Source organism: Scardinius erythrophthalmus, assembly GCF_964197995.2.
Source record: "Scardinius erythrophthalmus genome assembly, chromosome: 12".
In the NCBI taxonomy this organism is placed as follows: domain Eukaryota; kingdom Metazoa; phylum Chordata; class Actinopteri; order Cypriniformes; family Leuciscidae; genus Scardinius; species Scardinius erythrophthalmus.
Genome location: NC_138232.1, coordinates 9,583,217 through 9,611,000, shown reverse-complemented (window position 1 = coordinate 9,611,000; position 27,784 = coordinate 9,583,217). Strand labels below are relative to the sequence as shown.

At 37.3% G+C, this 27,784-nt stretch overlaps 1 protein-coding gene across 2 annotated transcripts; it reads right to left on the bottom strand.

Annotated features, from left to right (window-relative positions):
* Positions 1-438: 438 nt before the first annotated feature.
* mdfic2 (MyoD family inhibitor domain containing 2) lies at positions 439-22,178 on the bottom strand (the record flags this gene model as incomplete). 2 transcript variants are annotated; one of them, XM_081380209.1, is made up of 6 exons in its annotated part: positions 21,897-22,178; positions 21,717-21,793; positions 19,253-19,429; positions 10,458-10,681; positions 8,070-8,222; positions 439-530 (listed from the first exon to the last, which is right to left on the bottom strand). In XM_081380209.1, the coding sequence occupies exons 2-5, from the start codon at positions 21,787-21,789 to the stop codon at positions 8,214-8,216; spliced, it is 483 nt and encodes a 160-aa protein (XP_081236335.1). In that variant the 5' UTR covers positions 21,790-21,793; positions 21,897-22,178. The 2 variants fall into 2 exon arrangements, with proteins under 2 accessions (XP_081236335.1, XP_081236334.1); XM_081380208.1 differs by lacking the exons at positions 439-530; positions 8,070-8,222; positions 10,458-10,681 and adding an exon at positions 16,827-17,080.
* Positions 22,179-27,784: the final 5,606 nt, after the last annotated feature.

Here is a 27,784-nt window from a genome sequence, read left to right as displayed (position 1 = left end):
TACTAACAGGACTCAATTGTTATTTAATGCAAAAGCTGATGAACATAAAACAGATCATCTGAGTAGGTTTAAAAATTAGTCTCCTGGTTTCACAGACAAGGTTTAAGCCTAGTCCCAGACTAAAATGCGTGTTTGAGCTGTTTTAGCTGAAAGCAACTTGCTCTGACATATTTAAAAATATGTCGGTGCCATTGTTTTGTCTCAAGATGCACACTAGTAATGTTTTTTTGTTTTTTTTCTAAGGCATGTTTATAAGAGCTACTTAAATGTCCTAATTGTCCACAGGCCTAACTTAATCTGGCCTAATCCTGGTTTAATCTTAGACCTTTCTGTAAAACCAGGCCAGTGAGTGCTAATAAGAATGTCAGTGATTAAATTAAAAAGTGTGATCCATTATCTGTCCACTAAGTGGAAGCATGGAGTCAAAAAGCTTCAGTTCAGCATGTGCTTCTTTTTTTATTACCAGCCCAGATCACTGAAGAACTATCAAACTGTCATTGCCCATTGTCTTCATTCTTTACATGGGAAATCTGCAGAAAGAAGAGGATTGTTTAATATAAAATGCTGCTCAAACTACTTAAATACAATTTTGAATACTAGGCTAAATATTTGCTTTATTATTCAGTCTATTGATATTTCAATGCTACAGAAAAACTTGTTTTTGCACATCACAAATGACCTTTAGATTTAGTAGTAAACACATCACTGTGTACAAGGCTATTTTTTTAATCCCCATTTATTCTAAGTATTAAAAATTATTAATAAATAGTGTACTATAACAATAAAGCATAAAAGATATATGTGCATATATGTAAAAGTTAATAATGAATATTTAATATTATTACAGAAACTTAAATTGTATGTATGTGTATATATATATATATATATATATATATATATATATATATATATACAGTGCAATGCATAAGTTAATACACCCATGCTAAAGTTGACTAAAAAGAGGAATAAAAAATCATATTTTGGAAATTGAACTTAATGCCTTAATTTAAAAAATTAGGAAAAATCCAACCTTTTAGGACACCAATTTTCTTTGTGAATGAATAATGTATCGTAAATAAATAAATGTTCGTATTTAAAATACATGGTGCATAAGAGATCGGCATGGGGTACTTTCCATAAGATCATCTCTCAATGCAAATCAAACTAGCTTTTAGGCTAACTGAAATAAAACCATGCCAATCTCTAGGTATGGTGAAGGCTATGTGATCATGTGGGGCTATTTTAATTCCAAAGGCCAAGGGAACTTTATCAGGATGCATAGTATCCTAAAAATTAATAAAAAAAAAAATACTTAAAAATAAAAATCTGCCTGCCTCTATGGGAATTTAACATAGGGGTGTACACACTTATGCACCATGTATTTTAAGGAAGAACATTTATTTATTTACGATACATTATTCATTCACAAAGAAAATTGGTGTCCTAAAAGGTTGGATTTTTCCTAATTTTTTAAATTAAGGCATTAAGTTCAATTTCCAAAATATGATTTTTTATTCCTCTTTTTAGTCAACTTTAGCATGGGTGTATTAACTTATGCATTGCACTGTATATATATATATATATATATATATATATATATATATATACATATTTGTATGTATATATATATATATATATATATATATATATATACATATTTGTATGTATGTGTATGTATATATATATATATATATATATTTGTATGTGTATTCATATATATATATATATATATATATATATATATATATATATATATATATATATATATATATATATATATAGTGAAATGTCACCATAGGCTGCCATTCAAATTCAATTGTTGATATCAACAACTGATTTCTTACTAGTTGAAATTCCAATTTCACATATCAGAAATACAATTCTTACTAGTACATACTTTATTTTCGATATCAAGAATTCAATTGTCACTAGTTGAAATGTCTATTCTTGATATCAACAATTGAATTGCTACTAGTGACAATGTTGATTTTTTTATATCAATAATTCGATTTTCATAATTCAAGACGGTGGTGTCCGTGCCAGAGACATTGGTGTCCCTGCCGGAGACGGTGGTGTCTGTTCCGGAGACGTTGGTGTCCGTGCCGGAGACGGTGGTGTCTGTTCCGGAGACGTTGGTGTCCGTGCCGGAGACGGTGGAGTCCTTTCCGGAGACGGTGGTGTCCGTGCCGGAGATGGTGGTGCCAGACAATGGTGTCCCTGCCGGAGACGGTGGTGTCTGTTCCGGAGACGTTGGTGTGCGTGCCAGAGACGTTGGTGTCCATGCCGGAGACGGGGGCGTCCGTGCAGGTGTCCATGCCGGAGACATGGGTGTCCGTGCCAGAGACTTTGGTGTCTGTTCTGGAGACTGTGGTGTCCGTGCCGTAGACGGTGGTGTCCGTGCTGGAGACGGTGGAGACGTGCCGGAGACGGTGGAGACGTGCTAGAGACGTTGGTGTCCATGCCGGAGACGGTGGAGACGTGCCAGAGACGTTGGTGTCCGTGCTGGAGACGGTGGTGTCCGTGCCGGAGACGGTGGAGACGTGCCAGAGACTTTGGTGTCCGTGGCGGAGACATTGGTGGAAATCCAGTTCTCATTAGTATTCATAAACTCATTACCATAGCTGTCTGTGCACTTGTCCGTGCTGGAGACGGTGGAGACGTGCCAGAGACATTGGTGTCCGTGCTGGAGACGGTGGAGACGTGCCAGAGACGTTGGTGTCCGTGCCGGAGACGGTGGAGACGTGCCAGAGACGTTGGTGTCCGTGCCGGAGACGGTGGAGATGTGCCAGAGATGGTGTCCGTGCCGGAGATGGTGGAGACGTGCCAGAGACGTTGGTGTCCGTGCCGGAGACGGTGGAGACGTGCCAGAGACGGTGTCCGTGCCGGAGATGGTGGAGACGTGCCAGAGACGTTGGTGTCCGTGCCGGAGACGGTGGAGACGTGCCAGAGACGTTGGTGTCCGTGCCGGAGACGGTGGAGATGTGCCAGAGACGTTGGTGTCCGTGCCGGAGATGGTGGAGACGTGCCAGAGACGTTGGTGTCCATGCCGGAGACGGTGGAGATGTGCCAGAGACGGTGTCCGTGCCGGAGACGGTGGAGACGTGCCGGAGACATTGGTGGAAATCCAGTTCTCATTAGTATTCATAAACTCATTACCATAGCTATTCTTACCTGTAAAAATTACATTTCTAGATATCTGTAATACTATTTTCACTAGTTAAAATGCTAATTCTTGATATCAACAATTGAATTTCAACAAGTAAAAACTATAATTCTTGATATCTGTAATTGTATTTTCACTACTATATATATATACACTAATATATATATATTAGTGTACTTTTTTCCTCACTATTTCTTTCAGTTTCTCTACACGCTAGAAATTAATATGGATTAATATGGGAACTTTTACTGCTACTGCTTTTTCATATTTCTAAGTGAAAGCTTGAGACTGGTGGCAATATTTGCAAATGCAAACTCTGTGCAGCACTAAACCAAAAATGAGTTAAGATATTAATCTGAATGTTTGTCTTACGTACTATTTATTGTACTTTTCAAATGTTATAGCTGCATTTTTTTGTACCGTAAATGACTTGTACTAGTTAAAAAAGGGTCACAAGACACATTTTAATCAAATCTATTGCACACCTCTCTGTGTGAAAGGTTTTGACTTCCACTTTTTGACCACTGCTGTACAAATTATGATATATTTTGTTTACTGCTTTAAATTGTTTACAAGTGCTCTTTTGAAGGCCAAATTTTCCCTGAACCTCCTGCACCATTGGTGTTTTTTTATAGCAGAAGCATTTCTCTTTAAACCTATGACTGCTCCACGATGTGTAAGTGATCTTGAATACATTATTGATGACCTCCTTGAGCTGCAATTACTGTCAGGAGTGTGGGCACGGCTAACTGTGTTGTGCTAAACAAGTCTTCAGTGGAAAAAGCAACTTCTGCTTTGCTTGTTCTTTTTCTCTAGCAGTCTATGTCTTTTTCTCTAGCAGTCTAACATCAGATTAACTCTGATAAATGTGTTGGACAAGTTCTGTATGAAAATATGGAGATGCTGGCGATATGAGTGTCAGCGATATATTATTGCTGTACACCATAGGACAGACATTACTTTGGTACAATGTTTTTTTTTTTTTTTATATACCATAGTTACTTCTGTACATGGTATATAGCTCATTAATGCAAATATCTAAGCACATTACATGGCAGCAACTCAATTTAGGAATGTAGATATGGTCAAGATAATCTTCTGAAGTTCAAATTGAGCATCAGAATGGGGAAGAAAGGTGATTTTATTGACTTTGAACAAGGTGTCATGGTTGTTGGTGACAGACGGGCTTGTCCGAGTATTTCAGAAACTTGATCTACTGGGATTTTCATGCACAACCATCTGTAGGCTTTACAGAGAATGGTCTAAAAAAAAATCCAGTGAGCAGCAGTTCTGTGGGTGAAAATGGCTTGTGGATGCCAGAAGTCAGAGGAGAATGGCCAGACTGATTTGAGCTGATAGAAAGGCAACAGTTACTCAAGTAACCACTCTCTACAACCGAGGTCTGCAGAAGAGCATCTCTGAACAAACAACACCTTGAAGCAGAAGATCACGCCTGTCACATAGGAACAGGAAACTGAGGCTAAGCCTACTGAGGCTTTCACCAAAATTGGACAATAGAAAATTGAACAAATGTTGCCTAGCTGGACTGTTAAACCTCGATTTCTGCTGTAAGATTCAGATGGTAGGGTCAGAATTTGGCGTAAGCGAAATGAAAGCATGGATCCATCCTGCCTTGTATCAACGGTTCAGGCTGGTGGTGGTGGTGTAATGGTGTGGGGATATTTTCTTGGCACACTTTAGGCCCCTTAGTACCAATTGAGTATCGTTTAAATGCCACAGCCTACCTGAGTATTGTTGCTGGTCATGTCCATCCCTTTATGACCACAGTGTTTCCATCTTCTGATGGCTACTTCCAGCAGGATAGCACACGACACAAAGCTCAAATCATCTCAAACTGGTTTCTTGAACATGTCAATGAGTTCACTATACTCAAATGGCTTCCACAGTCACCCGATCTCAATCATAAAGAGTACATTTGGGATGTGGTGGAACAGGAGATTCACATCATGTTTGTGCTGCCGACAAATTTGCATCAACTCCATGATGCTATCATGTCAATATGGACCAAAATCTCTGAGGAATGTTTCCAGCACCTTGTTGAGTCTATGCCACGAAGAATTACGGCAGTTCTGAAGGCAAAAGGGGGACCGACCCGGTATTCGCAAGGTGTAATTAATAAAGTGGCCGGTGAGTGTGTGTGTGTGTTAATATAATTTTAGGTCTATATTTATATAGATTTTGTAAATGGTTTACATTTTACATACATTATGCAGCAGCTATAGTCTATATTAGCTGAGCTGTCTAGAGAGATCTTTATTGTTTTGTATTATGTTTTTTTTTTTTTCTGTGATTTTTGCCTTTATTGTGATAGGAGAGTATAGAGTGGACAGGAAGCGAGGTGGGAGAGAGACAGGGGATGGGATCGGGAAAGGTTCACGAACTCGGGTCACCCGAAGCACAACGGCGCTATATGTCGGCACGCTACCCATGAGGCTATCGGTGCCGACTGTTTTGTATTATAAAGTGAGTATACAAATGTCAGGCTCACACACATTCATACTTGCACAGATGCCACCGCACTGTAACCTTTCTACGCTGCTAAACAGTTGACATTTGAGAGTCCTTGCTTCAAACTTGGGAATAACAGCGAGTTGTAATTGCATTTTACAATAAGCAATTATCGATAAACCCAAATTGGTCAACCCCAAGGGGGGCTGAGGGGAGTCATCACGGCAGTGGTAGCTGTTTTATCTGTTATGAAATTTTAATTTCAGCGAGAAAATGGCTGACCGTAGACACTTGTTTCTCTGAAGACTTTTAGTTGCATTTCAAGCTGTTTGTGAGTGTACAGGAGTTTAATTCTGATGTGTAAGCTCTGTTTATGCCCTGTTTGTGATCTCATGTCTTATTGATGATAGCAAGCTTGCGCTGTTTGCTTGGATCAGGCTCACCTGCTGACATACAAGACTTCAAAATGCATCTATAGAGCATAGAAAAGGCACATTTCCACTAAATAATAAAAAGGGCAACATTTTGTCAACCTGTGCCGTACTGCTCGATTCTACTCGAATAGAGGCGGGAAACCGGCCACACAGATGTGCATTATTCATGTAGACGACACATCATTCTCACAGATTACGGGCCTGTTTGACCATAGCTGCCTAAACATTGAACCTCATGAATTACTGATTCACAATTTTTATTTGAACGTTTGCTTTTCTGAGGCACAACAGAATCAATGGGCTGTTTCAAAAACAACTGGTTTGTATCTGAACGTCATGAATTATCAAAGCTGGCTTTCCTAGATGTGCTATCACAGAAGTCATATAAAAAAAAAAATCAGCTGATTAACATTTAAATACTTTGTTTTATGCATCATAGCTCTTTTTTATGGTATGTCAGCCCACTCATGGCTATATTGACAGCTATTTTTAGTCAAGTATAGCTGCTTTCTACTTTCGACCAAATTCTCTAAATGTTAATCAATGTTACATTTAAATGACATAGAGAATAAAATCTGATAAGAATTGTAGGCTACCATAAATTGTGCTTCCTAAACTCAAATCTCACAAACAACTAATCCAACAAATGTGTGTGTGTTCTTAAAGTAAAAGAAGCATTACTTTTGAAAAATGTAATGGACTTTTTTAAATGTAAGGCATGTCTGTCCATGTATGTACTTTTTTTTATGTATTTTAATATTTTTGTGGCTATAGCTATACAAAATGCTTAAGGGTGCTCAACTGTATACTCAAAGTCTAAAAAGAAAAGTTAATATACACGCTGTAAAAAAAATGATATGATCAATAAGTTATGACAACATGTTTTTACACTGCTTTAACTCATAAAAATAAGCAATTTTTTAAAACTGTAAGTTATACAAGATTCATTAAGCCAGTTTAATGTAATTTAAGTTGAAATGACTTAAACATCCAAGTTGATTGTACTTAAAATTAAGTCGGCAACTTTTTTTACAGTGCAGTTTGGTGATAAATTTAGTTTGTTTGAACCTTCAGAAATTAATTTCAGCCATTCTGCTTGTGATCCTTGAGTCATAACCTTCAATAAATTCAAAATAACAAACTAATAACCTTAATTGCACTGATACAAATTTGCTATGTGCCAATTTCCAACACTCATGTCTTTTACAGATTATTGCAATATACAGTACTTCATCAGTTTTCTAAACATTTTTATTTTATTTTATTATCCTCAGACTCCTGTTTTTCCATTATATACAGTATATTTGTCTTCGACTGAAGCTTGTCTGCTCTTTAAAACGGGAAAATTCATAGTACAACCAATTTTGTACTTTGTACATGACATGAGTCTAAACACAAAGTTATGAGTTTGTTGAGCTGAGGTTGTCTTGCCATTACATAAGCTATAACTTCTGGTGATTAATGAGGTGGCCTATTACCTAACACACTGTTGGTATACTTGTTTTCTCAGTGACAAGCATGTTCCTTAGGGAAGAATTCTATGGGGAGCTGGATGCATATGTGTTCTGCCATTTTGATGAATGAAAAAGTTGACTCGTATGGTGGAAAATTGTTATCTCTCTTCATAAGAGGTGTTTGGGCTTGCTGCTGGTGGCCCTAAGGGACGTTTAGAGAAGAAAAAAGAACAACACGACAAATATGTCTTATAAAACCGCTCCGGAGGAGTTCAATTATGTATATTCAACATATGGCATTCGGTATATGTTAGCGCAGCACTGTAAGTGTGTCTGTTGGTTTCAAATGTGCTATAAAGAAAGCACTATAATGCACTTTCAGCACATCTAGTTCTTGTTTGTAAAGCGATGCATTTTCCTTTAGAAAGCTTCCATTATGATAAACTGGACAGAGACTTTGTTCCACTGGCTCTTGAAACACCAAGGCAGGAATCCTGTAAATAAAGTCTCATTTTAAATTCTATTAATCTATTAATAGATGCAACTCACAGCCTTGTGTTCTTGCTGGAACCTCATTGCTTAATTTATGCACGTCCAGAGAAATCTCATTTGCATTCTATAGACATTCCATATTCTACTCATGCGTCCAGAGAGATCATTTCAAAGGCAGATTCAGCTGCTGATGGAACGTATTCATTTGAGCTACAAAACAAGGAACACAATTCAGATTAGAATATGCATTATCACAGATTAGAGATGTCATTATTACTGGGTTTAGATTAAGATCTGCTTGTGGGGAGAAGATGTCAGTCATGAAAATGTCTCAAAGAAAAAGAAGAAAACCAAAAATGAGTTCTGCATACACACTCAAAAAAATGATTTTAGCTCTTTGTTTGGCACAACCCTTCCTTTGGCACAAATGATTCCAGCTTAATTTCATTAAATGTAATCAATGTAATTTTTAAAAAATTTAGTTTACCATTTTTTTTTTTAATTGAGTCAACATGAATATTTTTCGTTCGTCTTAACCGGATGTCACTCAAAAAATTTATTTTGGCCTCTTGTTAAAATAATTAATTAAAATAAGCAAAAGTAACACGAATGTTTAATATTGTCACAACTTAATATTATTGTGTTCAATCAACCTAATTCATTTGTGTGAAAACTACATGAATCATTGTTGTTGACATCTAACTGGGCAGTGGATCTAGTTCCCAGCATGCTTTGCAAGGGACTGCATTAAGAAGGTCAATTTAGGGAAAAATTGTGATTTTATGTGTTTTTCAGTAAATGGAAAGATGTTGTTAGTTAATGTTAGTGTTTAATGTTCAGTTATGTTAGAAACTTAGAGGACTTTCTGTAATGTTTTTGATTTTTGTGGTTACCATTGCAGAAGAGTGGCGACTGTGTTTATTACACTATATGTGCATTAAACCTTGTGTTCAGGCTGAGGGCACTCAGTATACACTATGTGTAAACCTCACTCACAGACCTGCACAAGTCAAATTATATTATATATTAGTGTCTATCATTAGAAATGACCAAAGAGTCAAATTAACTAAAATTATAATGTTGGTGATTTGATTTGAACGACAAACACTAAATGTAGTTAACCTGACAAAACTTTATCTAGCAGGAATGACTAAATTAATTTAAATTCATACAACAAGATTACAACAAATTATTTCAAACTAATTCGATTTTGTTGGAAAAATGTAATTCAATTTCGTGGAAAACCTTTCCTTAATTTAATTAAGTTCGTTCAACAGATTTTTTTTTTTTTGAATAGCATTTTAAGCATGTTTAATTTGAACACAAGGGCTTCTAGAGTTATTTACAACTTATTTTATTTATATGCTCTCTTTTGGGGTTTATATGTCATGCAGACTTACATATCTCTATTGATATTGCTGCTTGTGAATCATGCATGACAGGTACTCAATAATAATGGGTGCGGATTACTTTTGACATCTGGCTGTTGACGACAGCTTTGTTCTATGGTCTGAGTTCACATGTACCACATCAAAGACTGGCATTTCTCTCTCTACGAACATGCTGAAGGATGATTTTACTGACTTTTCCTTTACGATTGTCTATTAGAAGTGTCTATCACATGCTGAAAATATTACAAAAATTCCTTACAAAAATGTAACCTGGTTTCCACCTAAATAGTTACTGTTAAAACTGTAAAATCATACTAAATAAGAACTGTAAATAATTGAATTATATAAACATTATTTTTTATATATTTATTTTTAATATTACATTTTAAGACTGGTAAGAATTTGATGTTTTTAAAAGAAGTATCTTATGCTCACCAAGGCTGCATTGATTTGATAAAAATAATATCGTGAAATATTGTTACAATTTAAAATAGCTGGTTTCTATTTTATTTTATTTTAAAATGTAATTTATTCCTATGATGGCAAAGCTGAATTTTCAGCATCATTACTCCAGTTTGTTCACATGATCCTTCAGAAATCATTCTAAGATTTGCTGCTCAAGAAACATGTGATATAATGTTTTTCAGGATCCTTTGATGAATATAAAAAGCATTTATTTGAAATTGAAACAATGTGAAAGACTTTACTGTCACTTGTGATCAATTTCATTTCAAAAAAATTCATACTGACCCCACATTTTTAATACATATTTTATTTATCAGATGTTGGCTTTAATAACATTTTTGTACAGGTGCGATTTTGAGCATTTTTTTTTTTAATGGTACACCTCGTTAAAACAGTACAGCAGTTAAACATCTAATCACGCTTTTATTTTTCTAGTTTTAATATTTCCAGAATTAATATTACATCCAGAGATGAACGACAAACTTTGACCTAAAATAAAACAGATGGACAGGAGGTAGAAAACAACAGGAGAGGGCTGTAACTGAGGAAGTGAAGATTTAGTGGGGTTGAGGTGCCTCTAAAGACTTACCGCAGGCTCATGAGGGAAGGCCACACTGGGGGGGATCGATACTGTGCTAATGCAACTCTCATTATTTCTCGGAATAAATTCTCCTGACTCGGGGACCGACACTAAAAGCACCTGGTGGTATTTCAGTGGCTCCGGGGGGCCCATGGGGTCCCAGGATGGCTGCATCAGACTCTGGCTGGCTACTAAAACTCCAGACAAGCTTTCGGGACCTTTAGCACCAAGCTCTAAGGGGACACATTAACAGAGAGTCTCACAATAGGCATTTTGATGTGTCTAACAAGAACACAATAAATTGTCTCTCATTACTCAGTAATTAACTCCACAGTCCCATCCCCCCTGCACTGACACTTAAATCACCCTTTCCTTCCACAAACACCCCCTAACGCTCTCCTTCCCTCCGCCTGCTCTTTAATTTCCTCTTCTCCGTGGGGCGTAAAGGCAGAGAGGTTTCACACCGTACTCCATCATTCGCTGCCATATGTGCTCTCCCTCCCCAGCCCATCTTCAGCCCCACCTTTTACCCCGTCCCATCCTCGGAGGCCTCTCATAGGGCAACACCTGGAAAAGGGCGTGGCCTTATGACTGGGGATGATGGGAGTGAACCTAGGAGAATCTGCTTTGCTTCAGCAAAACCTAAAACTGCTACCAATCCCTAAGGCCTTCACTTTCCACAGGGCTTTCCACAATCCTCCACTGTTAATTGTTAAAATGAGGTTATTAATTGGACACAGAGGAAAATCACCTGTCATGTCAGATGGGGATCTCTTACTGATTGAAAGGTATCTCTGATATGAGCCCATGGGCTTGATGGGCCTGTGAAACGCACACTGGGATTGATCGTCTGCATAGCCCAAAGGCATATAACCCACCCTAGTTCATAAGAGGGGGAGATCACTTTTTGATTGTATATATGGCTGACATACATCCTCTCGGATGGCCCAGATTCAAAAGCCATGAGTTGTTTGATAGCCTATTGGGGACTATCCTGGGAAATAAGGGATAATGGACTTCAGACACACGCACAGATCAGCATTCATAATTCAAGAACATTTCCACATCCTAAGACATCAATAACTGCATAAAATGTATTTGCACAAGGTTTATTTTTCTGAAACATACAGTAACATTGACAACAAACTAGATTTTTACATGAATGTATAAATGGTGTTTGCTCATGCAGAACAGGGTATTGTGGATGGTTGTGTATAGGATGCTTTGGTGTCTGGAGTGGTTTTGGCAAGTTTCTATTTGGGTAACTCATTCAAGTGATTCCCAAGCCACCCCCCCCAACTCCACACCACCCACCACCACCCCCCCCCATCATATACTCCATTGTGAGTGCCCTGAACAGTGATAAAACCATAGAATAATCAGAAAGTCCTTATGAACAATGAAAAGACAGTCACAGACGCAAACCTTTGTGAAGTTCTTTAAATAGATGGGAAGACCATATGCAGCACCATTAGTGAGGCTCAACAGCCCCTGTGGCTCCCATAGCTATCAGGTAATTTGACAAAGATCCAAAAGCTTAGACATGCAGATGTTTACCATTTAAGCAGGCATCTGTTTGCTCAGGCATTTTATGTCAGAGAAAATGTGACAGGCCCCCAAAGTCTTTTTAGAGAGCAATTTAAGTTAACTTTGTTAAGTGAAAAGTGTGGTGCATAAGACAGTGAAAGCCATCTGATTACAAATGAAGTAAACTGAAAATAAAGTGATATAGTCTTGAATAATCCATATATATCATCATTCTCATTATTTTGTATTTTTAAAAATACAGTAGAATAGGAATTTTACACCACTGTTAGAGAAATTATGTTTTGGGTGTTTGTACACACATTTTCAGACAACGATGCCGGTTCACACGAATCCGCGAAAACGATTAAAAACGCTGTATTATGCATGCCAGGCCAGTAGTTGGCGATGTCACTTTGTAAAGAAACACTACGCACCAACAGACTGAACACTTAATATGCATGGGAATGGCGATATCGTATTCATAAACTTGCACTCTGAAACCGTTTTCAAAAGTTTGCGTTTCCAAAACGCCGTTGTCGTGTAAATGAACGGCCAAAATGCATAAAAAGTTTTCAGTTTTTAGTTGAAAATGGTGTTGTATAAACGCCCCCTAAATATTGTAGTATCAATAACTATAACATTAGCATTTTGGTGGAAACTTTAACTATGATAATAATTTTTGAGTTTGAGGAAATTGTTATAAAAAAAACATACAGTAACTCAGAAAACAAATCAGGATATACAGTTTTGCTTGTGGATATCAAGTTTACATGCTACAAGTCCCCTATGCGTTTTTTTTTCCTAGGATGTGATGCTACTAAACATTTTGGCAAATCCACTAAAAGCGCCTATTTGATTTGTTGGGAAACAGATAAAAAAGTATTACGATTGTTTGTGTAAATGTGTGTCAACCATTTAGGATTGTGGGAAAAAAGACAGCACTACTCACTTCTTGGCTAACTGCGCTGAGGCTTTCCTGCTGTTTGAACAACCATGTTACTCAGTGGGTATCTCTATCTGATAACTGAAAACAAATGTTTAGCAAGCCAAGATAACACAATAACACTCCAGCCCACTGCCTGGCGTGATCGTTCTCTTACCTTGACCTCTCCCTGAAATAGATGCCTGAATTACAAGCACACAAACACACGAACAAAAGTGTTGCTTTCCCCATTACGTGACAAGAGCCTGGCGCTGACAAAAACGATCTATTACACAGTCGCCGTGCACTCGAGAGAGCAGTCTTCCTGAACGAAGAACAAAGGTTGATGGGCCCTAGAAGGACAAGTGTCCTACAAAACATCGTCTCAAACTGGCTGTTTAACAACTGCACTCTAGTTTAAACAAGCCATCAACATGGGGAGACTCTGAAGGCCCTTTCTCTCCACTTCGCTCTTCGTTGTGATAAAAATCAACATACGCTGGCACAAGGGCCTGTTATTGTGTAGAACTGTTTATCAAGTGAAGCTCAGGATCATTTTATCAGCCTTCCGACACATAATCTGAAAGTGATTAAGTTTAGTTAACTTTAGTGCTTCAATATTTGATCACTTCAATAATAATCAAACTGAGTCAAAACATGTTAAAGGGATAGTTCACCCAAAAATGAAAATTATGTAATGAATTACTCACCATCATGCCGTTTCAAACCCTTAAGACTTTTGTTCATCTTTGGAACACAAATGAAGATTTTTTTTGATGAAATCTGTCCCTCCATTAACAGCTACGCAACTGACACTTTGACGCTTCAAAAAGTTTGTAAAAAGAGATCGTAAAAATAATCCATAAGAATCGAGAGGTTTGGTCCAAATTTTCTGAAGAAACTCGATCACTTTATATGATGAACAGATTGAATTTAGGCTTTTATTCACATTATATAAACATTGATCAGCGAACATAAACGGAAGCTCGACCGATCCTGCTTGACGTGCGAGAACAAAACTCTTGCGGAAGCTCAAACCTGCTGCGTAACATGAGAATGAACCTCATTGAGCATGAACAGCAAGTGAACATGCTTGAGCTTCCGTTTGAGTTTGTTTTTTTGTTTTTTTTGAATTTTCATTTTTGGGTGAACTATCCATTTAGGGAGCCTTTTTTAACAGGAGGTCTGTGTTATTTAAGAGAAAGCCACTCACCTTAAAGGGGTGGTTGAGTGTGATTTCACTTTTCTAACTTTAGTTAGTGTGTAATGTTGCTTTTTGAGCATTAACAACATCTGTAAAGTTACAACGGCCAAAGTTCAAAGCAAAGGGAGATATTTGCTTTTAAAGAAATCATTTTTTAAGGACTACAAGAAATGGCTGGTAGGGACTACACAACATTCCTCCAGGGTTAGTGACATCACCAACCCTAAAATTTACATAAACCCCGCCCCCGGGAACACGCAGTCCATGTTGAGAAGAGGAAGAGTTGTTGTAGTCGAGCACATTTGTGAGTTAGCTCAAACTGTAGCATCCGTCTTTTCACATGCAATAAAAGTCACTCTGTGTGCATCTCACAACAGTTCCTATACAAGCGATTTATAGATTATCATGACAGAATATGCTAACTGAAGATAGTTAACTCTACATCAGCAACATAAATTCATAAACAAACCATTCAGAGATGTCCTGTTGCATTCTACGTGTTGTCACTTCTTGAGTCTCTCCATCTTTGTCTGACTCCGTCAACTTGAGGAGCAAGTCAACTAGAGCAACTTGCAGGTTAGAAGACCCAACAAGTCAATGTATAGAAAAATAATGTAGGAACTAGATTTTCTTTAAAAAAAAATTATAAATATGCTACAGTGGCTTCTGGAGTCGTTTTTGTGAGAAAATTTTACTTCCGCATCTGAAAATGGGCGTGACGGGCGAGAGTCGTGACGTAGCACGAGGGAGAGCGGTCGATTCACACAACAGGGAAATATGGATTGCAATGACATTTCGGACGCTGAGGAAATTGTTTACGGACCACAGCCATACAATTATGAGCCTGCTAGGCTGCCAAGAGAGCAGGGACAGGCCAGGATTAATGTTAGACAGAACATATTGGAACTTACAATAACAGAAACTAAGCTTTGATCAGGCGTTTGTCATGCTCATTAATATCCGCCCAGACTAACGTTACGTGATATAACTTAGCAGTTTCTCATGGAGAGACAGAGAGATATTTATTCATGATACATTTTTTGTTCCATAGGTGCTTGTGTGGGAAATGCGAGGCAATGTTTACAGCTGAGGAAAGTCAGTGTTACAGGGAGGTGGATGCATACTGGGCCTTAGTGGAAAATGCCAAACTTCCATGGTTGCAGTTAGTGTTACTACAGTAAAGCCATGGTGAATGTTGCTGATCTGTGGACACTGGATAGTTCGTTCATTCATTGCACAATGTTTATTCCTGGTTTTCACGTCAGCGCTGTTTGATTCGTTAATAACGGAGAAATGTGAATATTTCTCACTAGATCTCGCAGCGATGTTATTACTTCAGTGGCGAACTCTTTATTTACCTCGCAGTTAGGCTAGTGTTGCTTGATCAGGCTCGCGCTGCACTGGTCCAAACTGATAAACGGTCCACACAAACACAATAACGAGTAACTGTTAGCTCAGTTTCGTTCCGCTTACATTGCGTTTGCCAGTTGATGTGCTCGCGCCTACATCCAGCGGGAGAACCCGAAGATGCGTACACTGAAGGAACCGCACTAGCTCTGAGTCTCACCCGGTTCTTACTTCGGTATCCCATGTTGAACTCCTTCATATCGCCGGGACGATAATCATCCGATCTGAAGTGAACGCTACACACGACCGCGTTTTCCGAAGCCGACGCGGAAGAGAAATCCCGTCTCTTCACCTGCACAACCCGCACCCAGGCACGAAAGATAGCACCGTCCTTTTTCCTGTTAGGAAACCGGTGGACTCGATGTCCTGACAGGCTGGAGTTTTTGCAAGCTCCACAAACACATACATTTACCATGACGATGATAAATTGAAATACAAAAACTACTGAAAACACACTGTCTCACGACCGCTCTTACTGAATACCAACCTACTCTGCACTGAGCTGCGGCAGAGCACAGCACACGTCTCCCTCGTGTGACGTAAAATGACGCGATGTTGAAAAAAAAGCGGCTTGTACGAGCAGTCAAAGAAACGCTCACTTTATCTACTAAATTGGTGTCATTATGTCGTTTTAAAACATTTTAAATCCTGCATTATCTTTTCATATGGTATTTTCATACACGGTTATATATTCATTTAGATTTTTTTTTTACCTGCAAGTTGCTCTTTAAACATAAAAGACAGAACAGTTTCTGTCATTTTAGTGTGTCTGCGTGAGGTAATCAAAATGAGCTGCTAACACAGGAGCTCTTGAAACCCCGCCCTCTGTGTCGGGAACAGCAGCATATTTGCATTTAAAGGGCCAGACACAAAACGGTGCGTTTTTGCTTACCCTCAAAAAGTGACAACATTAACTTGCTATATAAAAATATCTGTGGGGTATTTTGAGCTAAAACTTCACACACACACTCTGGGGACATCAGAGATTTATTTTACATTTTGTGAAAAGGGCATTATACCACCTCTTTAACCAATCAGAAAACTTGGAGGCGCTTCTCTACCACTTCAACCAATGACGTGACTTTAGGGGTCGGACTAAGGAAGATCGGAAAAGTAGCAATTTCATGCGAAATCACTTATAGTAGCTTTAAATGTTTATATATTTTTTTATTTGATTATTCTAGCTCTAAATGGGCATCTATTAGCTTGCTTTGGCATAGACCGTAGTGTTCTTTGATACAAAATTTGCAAAGTGACACGAAATTGTAAAGTGTTCTTCCAACGAAGCAACTCTGACGTCTTCAGTTTTGAAGGCACCTTAGTGATAGCAAACCTCCGAAATTTCCATCGCTAGCTCAAGGCATTCCCCTGTTTCATGGCAGATGTCCCTAAGTCCACAGTCAAAATCACAACCGCAGTTCCAGTTGGTGTGCGCAGGTTCCGCGGGTGGAGAGAAAAGCATGTAGGTAGGGCAGATGGAGATAGCAGCTCGCTCGCATGTTTCAGGTAGCATGAGGAACAAGTCGTAGAATCGGCAGAAGAGACAATTCAGTACAATCCCAGCACAGAGCTCTGAACAACAGAAATAAGAAATCATGACATTGTGGGCAGTTAACAGGGAGTGCTAAAGCATCTATACTTTATTCATGGCTGCATTTAAGAAGCAATAAAGAAGTGTGTAAAACCTCCCTAATGGAGAGTACACTTGCAGTTTATCTGTTTAATTAGCAGAAACGTGAGGTATCTAAAATATGTACAGATGCTAGTTACATATCATAAAATCAAAAGGCAATAATTGGAATTTTTTATAAGATACACCAACTGCTAACTATAAAATTCTCCCTATGCTCTCAAACTACTAGCATATTTAGCAAAAAAATATAAATGTTGTCAACATCTTTAATTCAATAGTTTTATATATACTTTTACATATTACTTTTATGCGCCAAGGTTTTCAGGTAGGGTATTTAAGATACACAAAATGCTAACTATAAAATTATCATTAACAAGACAAAGATGTCGGCTAAAAATGTCATTTCCAATGCCGTCATTTCCATCACTTCCATCAATCAAACTGCATAATCTGAGATGAGGTGGAAATGTCTAAAATATGACAAAAATTACAGAATTCTCCAGTGATGCATGTATATAAATGGTTGGACACTGTTAGTGGGGCAAAACACTAGTGAGAGAAATCTGTTTTGTACAAAAGTTTATTTTCTAAAACCCCACAGGGCAAAAGTGTCTATAGTTGAAGAAACACAATTAAACAGCTGTAACGTACCAGTACGGAAACATTGCATGGGGAAAAACTGCTTTTTTGTGTGGTTGTCTCTAGCAGAGCTAGATATTATGATATTGCTAATAAGTTAGTTAACAGACTTAGGCTCTATCACACTTACACATATTCAAAAATGTACTACAGTACATTACAATATGCATCCATTTAGAATTTAATTAAAATAATCACATCTGTCCAACACAGCATGCCGTTACCATCAAATAGTAAAAAAAAAGTCAAAAAGCACAAAAATGATGTCAGAAATGAAGCACTTCAATGAACGACACATGGCACGATCATGCCGAGAGCTTAGAAAGCCCACACAGTGTTTTGTATGTTATAGAACCTAAATGCCTCTTTGAAAACTCTCACCTTGGGAGTTCGGCTGATGGGGATAGACACTCAAAGGCCCTTATTGACCTGCAGTCTGTCTGCACCTCTTGTATACAACAGTTTAAAAGCCCACCAGCTCTCGCTGGGCACTTCTGTACACATGCATAATTTACTGAATCACCTTTTCCTTCCAAAGAGAGAAGGAATAGAGCAGTGTGGAGATGTAATCAATTATCATCTGTCTGTATAGGTGTTTTTCCCTTACAAGATCATCTGTGCTCTGCTGGAGAGAGAAAGACTTCCAGGTGATTGAATAAATGGAAGAATGACACAGACTCAAAATAATTAGCAGGATTTTAGCAAAGTTGACTTAATGTGATGGTCTGTTTTTAAGAAATGTTTTCACACAGCCTAGGGTCTTGAGTAAAAAAAAAAAAAAAACAAGCTTCAAATGGGGCTTTCAAGACTTTAAGTAGATTTGAGCATAATGCAGGACAAAATACCCTTGCCTCTGAGCATAAGAGTTGGAATTAGATTAACCTCTGAATATTACACCAGGAAAGGCATTGTAACGCATGTGTAAAGCTCGACACTACGACATAATGACTGCAGCACCTTAACTCATCTGAACCTACTGGCTGAATGAAGGGACATATATTGTTCTAATTAATTTCATATTGAAAAAGCTGTTGAATCGTAATACTCATGCAAAAGAGTTCTCAGCGCATGATTTTAATAATTCATCTCTATATGTAAGTTTAATCAAATGTGCTGCTTAATTCAGTTATTCAACTGATGTAGACAGCTTTAAAATCACAAGCTTTTCCTTAGTTTTCATTTTAAATTAAAGATACGTTTTAATAATTTACAATTTAAAAATGCATAATTATTTGCTTCTGGCAACATATAAATTCATAAAAAAATCAAAGGATTAAAAAAAAACAAGACCATGTATAAAACCACTGCTCATTTGAGAGAAAATTAGGAGTTTTAAATTTAATACAAGACAATTCATGGTGGCAGCTGATGTTGTAATTATTATTCATTAGAGCACTTTAGGGCACTATGGGGGTCTGGGAAAGAGGAAGCTGGCCAATCCCCAAACCCAGGTGTGATGATGTGTGACTCACCTCCTCTCTCCTGGGAGTCAGACAGGGAGCTGCTGGAGGAGCCGGCCGTGCTGTACCTGTCCACTGAGCATAAGGAGTAAGTGAATTCTGTAGAGTCCGAGTCTGCTTCTCTCTCCCAGGGATCCAGCTCAGGAATGGGTGAGAGCCTCCCAGTTGCTGTGCTGGACACCTCCGTTCCTGAAAAAGAAAAGGTGTTTTTGAATAATCTGCATGCTTACAGTACATTTATATTGAGCAAGATATGGCTGATTATATTCACCTACACTCTCAGGTACAAAAACTGTTATTGGGGTTGTACCCTTTCAAAACATACTAATATGTACCTTTAAAGGGATAGTTCACCCAAAAATGAAAATTACCCCATGATTTACTCACCCTCAAGTCATCCTACAGTAAGTATATATGACATTCTTCTTTCAGACGAATAGACTCAGAGTTATATTAAAAAATCTCCTGGCTCTTACAAGCTTTATAATGGCAGTGAATGGCCGTTTATGTTTTGAAAAGTGCATCCATTCATGATAAAAGTGCGAAGCTGCGTTTGTGTATTATCCCAGACTAAGTATAAATAAATCCATATTTAAAACTTTGTCAACTAAAATAACTTACTTCTGGCAGACGTCCTACGCAAGCCAAATTACGGCAAAAGAGTATCACTTGACGATGTATGACGTAGAAGTAGCGTAAGCTTCGACGCCTCTCGCGGTTCAAACAAACTCTTTAAAAATTCTCGTTTTAGACTTCTAATTCGTGACTGGTGTTTTGTTTTGCTCTATCCTGTGTGCTTCCGTGTTCGTCACTGCGTTATGCGTCATATCAAAGGTTATTCTTTCGCCGTAAATCGATGCGTACTTAGCACTTAGCAAAAGTTACATTCATTTTGTTTACTGTCAATCTTTAAAAAATTCCTTTAAAAGCATTAAAAGAACAGTTCATCCAAAAAGGAAAATGTGTACGGCTTCCTATTGTGGATTTTCAGTAAATATAAATTCAGTCTTTTCCTCACAATGCTTTCATATGACTTCAGAAAAGTCTAAATATAGCACCAGGGATGTATGGGGAAATATTATGATGCTATTTGTGTCCTTTTTGGAGCTTCACTGCCCTGGTCCCCATTCACTTTCGTCGTAATGAAGAGTGTAGAAAAATTAATGGATCCACAAGTTGCAAACAAACAGATATAGAATGCCGCAGTTGGGTTCCAGAAGTCAATTCTTTAATGAAGACTTTTGATAAATCCCTATGAAAAAGTGGGTGGACACTGTTGCACTCTATAGTCCCGCCCCAAACTCACGCCATTGGCTGAGCCAGAAGTCTCTCATACACAGTTTTTTTTTTTAACAGCTTACTTATATCTGCACATTTACTTTTTTGCAATGCTAAAATCACTTAAATACTCTAAACATCCCTGTCAGAAACAAATCCACCACTATATATACAAAATAATCAATGTTCTTTAATCCACCATGTCAGTTCCGGTTTCAAAAGTTCTTTCATCCTGAAGCAATGTTTTTCAAGGCTTGTCTAGAAAACATGTTGAGATGTGTTCCTATGCTCTCACTGCTTTCAAAGTGAGCCCAGAAATCATTCAATAATGAATCTGCCAGATCTGAATGCAAACTATTAATGAATCATTGCTTTGGCTGCACTACCTTGTTTATTTTTTCTTCCACCTATCCCAAATGAATTATTCAATGTGCTTTTCTCTCTTTTATTTAACATTTAATGTCTTATGATTAATTAACACGCGGGACATATTTTCCGTAGAGGAATCTGCATTGTTAGTCTAAAATAAAAAAGAGAAAGGAAAGACAAATGAAAATGGCTTTGGGCTGTATTGGCCTTTTTTATTCTCTCTCTCCTTCAGATTGAATAATTTAGAAAAGAGGATAAAGAATTGTTTCTCCAGAAAGTTCTGTAGTTTGTCTTCACTGTGTTCTCGTTTTGTGAAGTGAAAATGTTATGATATGACGGATGTGGAAGATTAATCTTTGTTTTATTACGGGTGAGCGCATGCTCTTTGACAACACAGTCACAGGAATTAAATGGCAGATTCTCAGGTGTGCCATTATCAGCTGTTCACAATCACAGCACATCTGTCATGCATTACCATTTTATGCATGATATAATCTCTAACACAAGTGTTTATGATAAATAAATATGGAGATCTAAGGGACAGTGTGACAACTAACCCCGGTCTCAACTTATTTTAGGGGATTTACTGGATGGGGAAAGGGATATTTATAGGGAAAAAGGGATAAAAACAGATCCATTATGACAGGGAACAGGATTCACCTTGCCTATTTCTAACTGCTGTGAAAGCTAATGCACTCATTCTTCAATCAATAACTATCTCAAAATGAGTGAGAAAACATTGTTCTCATGACATACATAATGCACCATACCAAAAATCGAAGTGTTAGACTAATGTTTGAACATGTAACATTGCTTATTACTAACTTACCAGCTTTTACAAAAGAGCTTCTCTCTTCAGTTTTGATCAAATCAAGCTCGATTTCAGAGTTTTGTCCAGCCATCTGTCTTACAGTGTGATTGAAATATCAAAGCAAATATCAAGTTAATAATGAACCGATTCATAAACCCCCCCACACAAAGACACTGCTAAAAGTGTATGAAAACTTACCATTGATATAATCTTAGTGAAGACAATATAAATGCATCACATGAGAGCTCTAAGCATAACGCGCGACACGCCTTCAGCAACACAAAAATAATCGCATGCGCATTTAAGCAGTTAAAGCTACACACGTCTAGGTATTTCACTTAAATAGATAATAAGAAAGTTACTGAGATTTAAAATTACAGAAGTATACTGTCGTCAAAAGCAAAGGATTTCGTTTCTCTCACACTCCCGCTAGTCGTCACTGCTGGTTTAAGTGAGCATCAACTTTGATTGACATGTGTGACACACCCAACCCAAGTCCACCGATGACGTCGTGCTATGGTCGTGACAACAAAAACTCAAGGTAACGACACGCTTTCTCACGTTTTTCATTCAAATATGATTAATGTATTGCTAGATCTCGCTATCAATATTCAAACACGCCTTAAGATGCATATTAGATGCTGAGGTGTACCACTTTTTTTCTCAATTGGGTGTTTATATGCATTTTGGCCCTAAACTAGCCTATCTAACAGCCTCCAAAAACGTTGTTTTTTTTGTATAAAATGTCCAACTCTTTTGTCTTGCTAAAGAAAATGTAATATTTATACTGTATATCTATGTTAAATACAATTAAACAATATTTTCAGTTATTTTCAATAAGCTATTTTCAAGTTTTTTTTTTTTTTTTTTTTTTTACTATTTAACAAAAGCTTGATTGGAAATTATGCACATTAAAAATCATTTGTTTGCAAGTGCTGTACACCTTGATGCTAAACTGTTTACCGAATGCTTTTCAGTGAAATTATTCACTTGGTAAATGTGCAAAATTGTTTGTGGGGGAAATGACAACAATTGGACAATTTGAAAAAGGCAATTTTGAAACATCCTCATACATTTCACACAATACATATTGCAATATATATTAAATATTAGGCTTTTTTACTCGTTTAAATTGTCATAGTCTTTAAAATTTAGACATATTTGATTGATTTTCATATTGAAAGTCTTAGTCTGGGATAAATGATATACAATCTATATGTACTAAACTGCATTGGAAAAATGAATAATCAAGGCATGATCAAATCTTTCCAAGACAGTTTTAATGTGAACTGGATATAAAAAAAAAAAAAAAAAAAAAAAGCAAGTGTTAATAAAAATCAACCCTTGGGACATAAAAGTGTCAGAAGTTGAAGAAACCCAATTATGAATGTACTTGCTACTTCCAGCATTATTCACACAGTTTCACAAGAATATTTTTTATTTATTTTTTTATTCAGAGCCTTATGCTGTAGCCTGTAGCACTACTGCACTGAAGTTCAGTAGCTTTTTCTTTGCACACAAACATGTCTACGCATACCCCTGTTCACACAGAACAATCTAGTTCAGCTTACAACACATGCTCCTCATATGAAAACCAGTCAGCAGAGATAAACTGATAATGAGCTCTATTCAGATTTCTCAAGGTTTACAAGCCTGCCAATTTACTCTAACTAGCCTGCAGATTAGAGTTGCATTTTAAAGGATGCCCCGCTGTGTTTGCATATGTTTAGAGAACAAGGGGCCTGCTAATTGAAAAATTAAGATGTGGGTATGTTTGTGGGTTTGGACTAAGCCAGATGCCTTCTTCAACAGTGAGTGCTGGTTAAGTGTGAAGAATATTACAGGTTGGATACAACAGGCAGGATACAGAAGATGGTTATGCTAAGATCACTAGGATTCCATCATTACAATATGTTGCTTTGTGCCATAATGATTATAATGAAATGCCTGTTTGTTATGTAGCTGATCCCTCATCTAAAGTGGTAGACATGGGTTCAAAAATATAAGTAATTAGATAATTTCATACTTTTAAGGGGCATCTGAAATAGTCAGCCACTGGTAAAACATCAACTATAATACAATTAAATTGATTGAGAAAATATTGTAAGATTACTCAGCTACTTTTGAAAAAAGGAAATCAAATATTTTGCTATCATAAAGGTGCAGTTATAGTATCTACCAGCAGGAGCTAACTGTTGATGCTAACAAGCCAATTCCTTACCCACCCAGGGAAAAAACACACATTAAAATAAATGAATCAAATGCTGTAGGTTCAGTATAATGCATGTTTCATTTCCAAAAAACTGCATAACATCAATTTGAAGGATTGCAATCTTAATAACTTAAGATTTGATACCAAACTTTTCAAGATTTTAAAGCTATATATCATCCAAGGCTAACATGCAATTATATTATACAGTAAGTGTTTCTCTTTTAGACGGGATGGAGCACGCCAAATCTCAAAGCTCTGGGGAATCACCCGTTTTAAAGAAATGCTAAACCGAGGAGAGTCTGCTGGCAAAAAGAGAATGTGACAGAGCTCGTAATAAAACGAGAATCAACATTGGCTTGGCTTTTCGGATCGACGCGTTTTATTACTCAACAGGTGAGTAAGGCATTGAACATAAATTGCCATACTGTGTGTAGCTCTCTTACAGAGTTATTGTAAGGCATTATCTATTGTGAAGGGTCATACACGCAGTGTCGACGCACAACCAAAATTAATGCAGTTTTGTTTTTTAACCATTAGAGGGCCAAAAGTTCCATAGGCTGTGTCTGAAATCAACCTATACCCTTATTTGAGGGGACAGCAATTCGTAGTGGTGTCCGAAACCGTAGTGGACGTTATCGAGTGCACTCTTTCAATCCCATAATGCACCGCAATAACGAGTGTACAACTGATGTACACTCAACGACTAAAGAATACCCATAATGCACTGTGAGGGTCGTGCCGAATGATGTTGGGAATAGTGAATGAAGGTATAGGGTGTGATTTCGCACACAACTACAGCGTACCTTTGCCATATATCATGAGGACAACATGCAATGCATAGGTGTATATATTTGTTTGCTTTTTTGCATACATTTTACATTGTAAAATGTCAGATATGTTGGAATATTGCGCATAATACATAATATTTCCTTCTTACCTTGAGACAAAGACAGATAAAATGATCTTCCATGGAGTCATATTCTAAATCCAGTTGATAATTAATTATACTGCAACCTGATTCCCTTCCTCTAAATTATTTATGAGTTAACCCCTCTTTTATCCTCCAGTAATGAAATACATTATGCGTAATGACAAAAATAGATTAATTCATTTGTATAAAAGGAGAAAAATCTTGCTGCTTTAAATTGAATGATAAATATAGCTTCCCATCCCCCATACACAGACACTGAGCGCCAAGATTTACATCTTGATGGATGAGTTGAAACAGAATGACTGATAGACTCATACTTAAGACTCTCATGGATTGATTTGAGTAAAATGAACGAGACTTGAAGGACTGTTAAAGCTGAAGAGTGTAATTTCTGCAGCATTTGCATCACAAAATGCAAAAGAGAAATATCTGAACAAGTTTAAACTCCACACCTCAGTTTTAAGTTTCTAGTTGTTCTTGACAGTTGTATCTAACACGGATAATTCTTCAATTTTAAAACAAGGTTATGATGACATCAGGCTGCTAATAATGCCAATAAATCTCCCTTGTATTATTCGGTTTTGTCAGCTTCTATCGTGAGGACAGCTACTTGACCAGGCCATCATACCAGCATATTCCAGTGAAAATGACAAAGAAATATCCCTCCCAAGGACAATCAAAATAGATATCAGAATTTCCAATTAAGACTACAGATAAATGGCCTCACAATACTGCAAAATATAGCAGGAATATGAGAAAAGGAGGAAATTGGATTTGGTGAAGTTAAACAGTATATGACTTAAATCTTTTGGGGATTCTCTCTCAAACAAAGAAAGTGAAGGTTTCCTAAGGCGATGGCTTCACTTGGGAATTCCCAGGGTGATCCGAGAGGGGATCGGAAAACCCTTGAAGTTATTCAACCCAGTAAATGACTAAATAGATTTTTTTTTCTATTAACTGATAGCCCCACATTGGTTGAAGGCAGACTATTTGACTCTCTGTTTTTTATTTAATTAGATGTCAAAGTCAAAATGATCATCTTTGATGAATATTTTTGAATTATTGATATTCCTGGCAATATTGTCTTGGCACTAAATGGATATTCTAGTAGAATAGGATATTCCAGTCTGAGGAGCAGATTATATTAACCTGCTTAGACACTTTGCAGTCACATTTTCCTTTTTAACTTATTTTTATATTATTGGACTTCCATAATCCAAATTCCATATATTCTTTTTTTTTTCCTTGTCTTCATTATGGCATTTCTGTTCTTTTTGATGAAAGAAATACTATGCCAGTCATCAGCAGAAAACATTTGACCGTGCGAATTAAAATGCACATTTGATTTTTTTTTTGCAACGAGAGCTTTTACCATTAGTGCAATTATGATATGACATCAGACATTCTCAGTAAAGTATTGTCTTGTTGTTATTGCGTAAGACGGATTATGATTGGGTTTAAGCGCAGGCACATTATGAGGTGAGCCCTAAGTAGTGCTGAGGAGGGAACAACTCTTTTATGGTGTCAACCAGATAATAAGCTCCTTGATTCATATATACTTTAAGAGTCAAGGGTAACACAATGCTAGCCTTGTATTTTCTCTCTCCATCTATGTGTGTGTGTCCTTGCTTGTAAGGATCTCTTTTGTCCTACATTTTCATGAGTCTGGTCTCCCTCTGTCTACTAGTGCTGCAGGCTTATCTTCACACAGCACTGTTTTTAAACACTGTCAATTCATCTCTCTCATTACCATCATTAATAAGGCCTTTGATACATCTTATTACAAGGTTAATTGGGACAAATCTGAAGCATATCCCCCTGTATCTTTTAATGTGATATGTCTCAAATACTCATCGCTCAAGGTAGACTGAATACCACAACTACAAAACAGAGTAAAAGACCCTCTAGTGCAATGTAAACGTTCACAACAGCTGGTATTCATTGATTGGCGTTTTCCAATAGTGAGTGTTTTATTGTGTTCCTGGGTCTGTTTGATGTCTTACCTTGGACTGTTGTGCTCAAATGTGCTTTTAATGGTGGCGCCTATGTGCCAAATTGTTCATTAAATGATTTTAACAGTGCAGTGTAACCAACTGCTTGCTTGTTGTCAAATGTTCAAACTGATATGGGAATTAAGAGGAGGTCATGATGCCATTCAGCCTATTCTGTACAAATATTCAGGACCAGGCAGAGTCTGCAAACTTTTTACACATTTGAAATCTGTGGAATACATTTAAACACATTGTGTTTACCATGAAATCAAAATGGACAATTTTCGTTTTTTTTATGGCATATTGCAGTATTTATCCATGCACATCATCATTTTTTTATTTTTTTATTCATGTGCCCTCATAATCTTTAATCAAAAAAACGTTCCCTTGCTCTTGCTGCGACATCTTTCCTCGGATGACATGATTACTGGCGCGAGGGCTGGACAAATCTGTCACTCACATGTGATCATAGCAATAGCAAATCACAATGATCCAATCAATTCCCGATGGACAAAATCAAGTTTCGGTTTACATTTTTTTGTTCGAGAAGCCTTTTCACTTGGATAGGCCTATCTATACGTTACAATATATTGGGAAGAAAAAACTATTGCAACTTCCGTTTTATGCCAACCTTAAAATCACACTGAGAATACCTCACTCATAGTAGCTAGTAATTAAAAGTTACAAAATTTGTTACTGTATACAAACAAATCTGCTGAAACTTCCAAAATGATTCCAAAGTGAAAATGTGCCTTTTTACGTTGTTTTTGTTCTTTATTTACTAATTACATTTAGCATTGTGGCAAGATAGAGGAAATGGTATGTTATGTGTATTTCATCTTAGATTTGCAATAACATTCAGATTTTAATTTTGGAGATGTGACAGATTTATGACTACAAATGCCTTTGTTGAGTGAATAATATGCCCAATGGCATCTATGGACTCTGCCTT